At 34.7% G+C, this 1,779-nt stretch overlaps 1 protein-coding gene across 1 annotated transcript in view; it reads left to right on the top strand.

The window, feature by feature from the left end:
* Nucleotides 1–1,779, top strand: part of ARID4B (AT-rich interaction domain 4B) — a 60,057-nt gene that overhangs the window by 48,316 nt on the left and 9,962 nt on the right. The window contains exons 20-21 of the mRNA XM_006779609.2: nucleotides 28–31; nucleotides 117–195. Of these exons, the coding sequence (XP_006779672.2) occupies nucleotides 28–31; nucleotides 117–195 (83 nt within the window). The remainder of the gene's footprint in view (nucleotides 1–27; nucleotides 32–116; nucleotides 196–1,779) is intronic.

The raw sequence follows: 1,779 nt of genomic DNA, 5'->3' as shown, positions 1-1,779 counted from the left end.
ATGAGCAGCGTCAGTGCATTTCTGCAGCGTTGTGTGTGCACTTGTCACGGGCCGTTTCTCACGAACATTTTGATTTATCGACAGACCCCTCCAACCTTAACCAAATCTGTATGTAGGGGTTTGGAGCAACCCCCTGGCCGGGCACTGCTTTCCTGACAACCGTGTCACACTGCTTTGCAAGCCTGACTAACTTGTGTGAGTTTGTAAAGGAATTTGATGCTTTCTTAGATGCCTAGCTACCAAATTGAAGGACCAGTGTGTATGTTACTAACCGACAGTAATACTTCTTTGATTTTCTGTGAAGTTAAAAGTGGAAATTCAAATGAGTACTTTCCAAAAGTATCAGTACCTTTTGATAATGCCATAGCTAGATTTCGGTCATCATTTTTCTTATAAACCGCTTCACTCAGGTGTCTTTAAATCGGTATACTCTAGTCTGACACTTGGCTTCAGAGCACTCTTGTCCATTGTAAAGGCGGAGCACTAGGTAGGGTATGTATTTTATGTAACATAACAGGTTTTATTATGCTAGCTTTAGGTTCTTAGCTTAAGAGATAGAATCTAGATCAGATTAGTTAAATCCAAGTTTTCTCACACAAATCATTTTTTCCTCCTCCAGCTTTATTGAGAGATAATTGATATAACATTGTCACACAAATCTTGACTTAAAATATTTCTTTCGGAACAATAAATACTAAGTAAAAAATATAATTGCTATTAAATTGGGATGTTCTTTGTTGTTGTTTTTTTACATTCACAGATACAGCTACTATGATTGTATTTGTCTGCCATACTATCTTATGGAACTGAATTGTCCAGGCATAAATAATCTTCACAATTAGAGAAGCCTTTGTCATAAATGATTAGAGAGACTTTTGACAATAGCATGATAGAATTTTACTACTTAAAATTCTTACAAGATTGTATCTTTAACTGTGTTTCTCATCTTATGAAAAATAAAAAAAATTAAAAGATATGGTAGTCCTTCTGAATTTTAATCGCGAATAGGTTACAAAGAAACATGAGAACTTCCAGATTTAGGGTAGCAGAGGACCATCTGCTTTATCAAGTCACAGCATATAGTGTTTTTTAATAATTTATTCCTTTATTTAAAAAATAATTTTAACTGATTTTTTAGAGAGAAAGGAAGGGAGAAGAAAAAACATTGACGTGAGAGTGAAGCATCGATCAGTTGCTTCCCACATGTGCCCCAACTGGGGATCGAACCCACAACCTGGGCATGTGCTCTGACTGGGAATTGTACCTGTGACCTTTTGGTGTATAGGATGACCAACCAAGCCACACCGGCCAGGGCAGGGATAACTTTTTAAGCACCTGTTTAATATGACCTCATTTTAATAAAGTTGTCTACTGATAGTAGAGAATTTACATGGTATTAAAAATAAAAATGTAAGTCTTAAAATTTAGAGTTAGGATTTTCCTCCAGTTTAGCCTACATTAACCTGAAAGTTTCAGAATTAAATTCTTGAGGAAAAATCTGGCAATTATTTTTAAGAGTCTGCTTCTGTATAACCAATATCTAAGTCACCTTCTTTATGTTTCACTTTGTTCTATTAAAATAGCATTAGGAAAAGTTATCAATAGATACACCCATTAAAAAGGAAATCTATTAAAGTTTCAAACAAAACAGCTCTGTTTCATTTTTGACCACGGAAGCCATGTCTTACATACTCAAAGTTGAGTTTACCATTGGTAAGAGGACTAAGAAACTTTTTTGTAGCAAACATGGCATAATTTTATCCTAAAATTAATTATATT

The sequence above is a fragment of the Myotis davidii genome, unplaced genomic scaffold (assembly GCF_000327345.1).
Source record: "Myotis davidii unplaced genomic scaffold, ASM32734v1 scaffold174, whole genome shotgun sequence".
NCBI classification, from domain to species: Eukaryota; Metazoa; Chordata; class Mammalia; order Chiroptera; family Vespertilionidae; genus Myotis; species Myotis davidii.
This window is presented reverse-complemented; position numbering and strand designations above follow the sequence as displayed.